This window comes from Squalius cephalus (genome assembly GCF_949319135.1).
Source record: "Squalius cephalus genome assembly, chromosome: 20".
Classification (NCBI taxonomy): Eukaryota; Metazoa; Chordata; class Actinopteri; order Cypriniformes; family Leuciscidae; genus Squalius; species Squalius cephalus.
The window spans coordinates 32,188,940-32,193,493 of record NC_137141.1 but is presented as its reverse complement, the minus strand read 5'-3'; the positions used below and the strand labels follow the sequence as shown (position 1 = coordinate 32,193,493).

Sequence of the window (4,554 nt, the reverse complement as noted above, 5' to 3'; positions counted from 1 at the left end):
CAAATATTTGAAATTGGCCCAATAAATATATTTCACACTTAACATCATATATTTGTGTTATATTTCAGAATATATTTCATTGTATTTTTTTCTGTATGGGTCCCCAAAAGTGTCAAAAATAATATATGTGGCATATATTCCAAATACATTGAAATATATTCTGAAATATAACAAAAATATATGATGTTAAGTGTGAAATATATGTATTGGGCCAATTTCAAATATTTGCATCAAATATAGGCTACTCTGAAAATATATTTCAAATATATTTCTTTTGTGTATGGGTAGATAGATATATAGACAGACAGACAGACAGATAGACAGATAGATAGATAGATAGATAGATAGATAGATAGATAGATAGATAGATAGATAGATAGATAGATAGATAAATAGATAGAGAGAGAGAGATAGATAGATTTGAGACTTCTTGTGAATAAGATAGATTTGAGACTTCTTGTGAATAAAGAAACGCATCTCACTTGACCCAGACCCTGAAAGCTCTTCCTTTCCCTTTAAGATGTTGCTGTCCCGCCTCCTTTTAGAACGCAATGACATCATCGGTTTAAGCAACCAATGAGAGAGCGCGACGAGCATGAGCTAGCGCGAGTTGCATGTGTAGTGCGCATACGTGTGTGTGTGTATGTGTGAGTGTGAGTGTGTGCGTGTATGAGTGCGATTGGGATTCTATAGAGACTTTTTTTTTTTAAATTACACACACATTAGCTTCATCGTCCATCTGCCGTTTGGAGTAAGATTAACATTGTTTTTACCCATCTGGATTTTAAAAACGTTTTTGATGACGAGTGTCACTGTCGCTGATCAATTCAACACCATACAGGACTTAAATAGTTCGATTTAAAGAATTTACCTTCATCAGAGTGATGGATGTTTAGACCAAGTTATGAGACTTAATTTTAAAACCAGACTGGGTCCCTCCTGCACGGAGATCTGCTGTTGTTCTGCCTCTGGGAACTCATGATCGTTGTTTATTTGTGTTTCAGCATGAGTTTGTTTGCATGGAGCTGAACATCTCTGAATACACGCATTGACTGTTCTTAGAGCTGAGCTGATCGATCCAATTATGAATCCGATAGGAATCTGTAATTTGAAGAAGTGATCTTAAAGCTGAGAACAATCAAAGAAGGGCAGAATGCTGAAGACCCTCACTAAAAAACTCAGAAGACACTCTCTAAATGAGATCCATCCGTTTCAACTAAAGGTAAGTCAGTAAATAACTATATTAAATAAATAAAAATGTATGTTAGTTGTCTGTAACCAATAATACAAGTACCCTTATAGACCAATATGCTCGAAGCTATGTAACTTAGCCTACATTCTTATGCCAAAATAGTGGATTTCAAATAACTGACCACACTTAACAATACAGTGTTACTGTACATAAATAATCACTGAATAATAACACTGTAATGCAAAGTGTTACAGTAAAGCACTTTGTCTTATTACTGCTCCTTTATTCCACTTAAATACGGAAGCTTCCTATTGATCATGTTCCTGTCCCAGTGTACTATTAAATGTTTAAACTCAATGTGGATTTGTTACTAAGACTAGTTTTATAATTTACCCACTCGTTCAGACTCCTGTGCATATTTACTCAAGCGATCTCACACACACACACACACACACACACACACACTTGAAACTGAAACTTCACAAACAAAATGAAAAGATGCCCTCAGAGGCTATGAAAAAAAACATTACTTGAAGAAATAAACCAAAGAACCAGATGAAGTTATAAGTTAAAAGTTTTAGCAGAAGTAATCTTGATGGCATCTGGCTTGCGCCATCTTGAAGAACAGTCTTAAAGTAATGCAACACCTTTCTGGAATCCATAAATACTTGACATACTGAACCCAACGCTGGCTCTCTGCTGATGAAGCATTGTTATATAGTTATAAATTGTTCATAAATGCACCACACCAACTTTTCTCGAAGGCATTGGCATGAATGCTTATTGTTTGAGCGCATGGTTTGATGTTCCACAAAGATGTAGCCTGAGTCCTCTTGGCAGTTTTCACATTTTCCTTATTAGACTTTTAGGCCCGATTTAGACCTGGTATTAAGATGAGTTATGGTCGATCGGATCACAAGTAGACGAGACAGACACATTCCCGTTTACACCTGGTGTTTTAATCCGTCTCTTTTGTCCACTTTCAACCACTTCTGTCCTGATTTCTTCGAGGGGAGGGTCTATGGGCGGGTAAATGCATGGGCTTTTTCAGATCTTTCAATCTAATGGATGAAATAAACATACGGAGAGCATCAGCTTTCGTTTCTGTTCTTATAGTCTCAAGACCACGGCGAACGCTGTGAATGCGTGTTATAAATCAGGAATGGTGAGGAAACATTGTGCTTGGTACGTTTTTCGTCTTAAAAACTACACTTTTTGTTTAAATCCCGTGTGCGCTTCCCATAATGTTTACGCATTAGGTCAGTAGGCAGAGAGTAAACATCTTTTGTGGCTGTTTGAACATTGCGACCACATGAGCGTTTACACTACGAAAGCAATCCGTTCGAATGCGTTTTTGACTACCTCTGGAAGTGGTCGAAAGTCGACAAGCTCAAAAGATTTTAGGCCCCGTTTACACCTGTATTTAGCGTCGTCCACTTGTGATCCGATCGACCAAAACGCATCTTAATACCAGGTGGAAACAGGGCCACAGTTGATTGATCTGACCAACTGCTTGTTCCAGTTTCATTATTGGTCATGAGAGGTGTGCCCTTCAGCCACATGTTTGAGCTCCTTCCTGGTGAGTTGTTATCTCCTCAAAGGGAGGCACTGTCTGTGGCAATAGCAGAATGGAAAGCTACTTTAAAACTGATGAGTAATGAATGAAATTGGAGAGGCCACTGTGACCAGCTTGTCTTGGTTATGAGGAAGAAAGAAGAAGATGGGGTAAATCTAAAGTAGTACACACAGCCTAGCATACACGGAATGCACTGTATGTCGTTCCAAACCTGTGTGACTTCATTTCTGAGTAATTGTTTTTTTTGTGCGAACTATCCCTTTAATACATGATTCTGGTCTTATTGTGCAAGATTCATTATCAAGATTCCAAAGAAAAATAACTTGCTGTGCCTTTGAAAGGATTTTCTTTTTGGCTGATGTCAACTAGGCCATGCGGGTTTGGTCTATTTGTTAATGCTGCTAACCAGTTGACAAAGCTGTTTAGGCATAGTTAACATGCTCATTTAATGCTTAGTAATGTTAATGTAATAAAGATTTAGGCAATAATAAGGACAGATTAGAAAAAGAAGAGTTACCATTGGGATAGGATGAGATGACCATGGTGAACTTGACTTCAACCTTCACATCCCAGTCAAAAACCTCTTTAAAAGTGTGTGTCAGTGTTTTAGAAGGGGACTAATGCTCATTAGGCTACGTCCACTTTAATCTGGATATATCTGAAACTGGCGTTTTCATTTCGAAACAACGGTCTCTGTCCACACTAGCATTTTCAAGCCTTTCCAGAAGTTGCTTGTCCACGACATTAGGGACTTTCACACCAGGTAGTTGCAAGAACTCAGTTATAGGAACTAGTCACCAGGGCGGTCCCCCGAGAACTAAATGATCCCCCGGGGCCGTTTTCCTGGTTGCACACTGTCAGTAGGAACTCTGAAGTGATGTAAGCCGGCCGACAGCCACATTCAACAATGTCAACAACTCAGTAATGTAGAAGTTGAGAAGCACTTGAACTTCTAAGTCAGTCCATGTTCGTGGAGTTAGTTCAAACTGTGTGTTAACACAGCTTGTTAAAAATGGCGAGTGTCTGTGTTTCATATGGCATGCGTTCAGCCAATTAATGTACACTTACATCACTGATAGTTCATGTTGTGTTGGGTTAGACCCTACTCTGAGGTAGGAGCTTATTTTGTCCCCTAAAAAGGTGTTCCTGTAATTAAAATCGTTCCCAGTTCCTGAGGTGTGAACACGCCAAAAAGCGGGAACTTCCGCCAATACATTTACATTACATTTACAATAGTTATAGGAACTATGAAAACGTTCCTCCAGTGCGAAAGCCCCTTCTGAAACTGATGAAAACTCTTCAGTCACTGTACTGTTAATGTTTAAAACAATAAAAGCTCACTGAGATAATATTGACAGATCAGACATAATAAATTACTCACACCATGCTTTGTTCTGGCACGGTAATTTTATTAGCAAAATATCCCACCACTCACTGGTGCGTCCAGGTCACACTCAAAATCGCCATTCAGGGTCTAAAATGCAATTGTCCATATTTTAGGACTGTTATATGAAGATTGTACCAAGGAAAATGTATCTTTAATAAGTCTATGAACGTGAATAGCAGACACAACAATTCCAGCACAACCACACACACACACACACACACACACACACACACACACACACACACACACACACACACACACACATATATGGGTACAATATATATATATATATATATATATATATATATATATATATATATATATATATATATGGGTACAATATGTAACACACGACTAAACATGCATCATCGTTTTCAAGTACCTCAAGTAGTTTTCAAA

The 4,554-nt window shown here is 38.1% G+C and overlaps 1 protein-coding gene across 1 annotated transcript in view; it reads left to right on the top strand.

Moving 5' to 3' along the window:
* Positions 1-605: 605 nt before the first annotated feature.
* LOC307147674 (uncharacterized protein) overlaps positions 606-4,554 on the top strand; it is a 35,514-nt gene continuing 31,565 nt past the window's right edge. The window contains exons 1-2 of the mRNA XM_079852583.1: positions 606-751; positions 1,005-1,222. Of these exons, the coding sequence (XP_079708709.1) occupies positions 1,154-1,222 (69 nt within the window). The 5' untranslated portion in view covers positions 606-751; positions 1,005-1,153. The remainder of the gene's footprint in view (positions 752-1,004; positions 1,223-4,554) is intronic.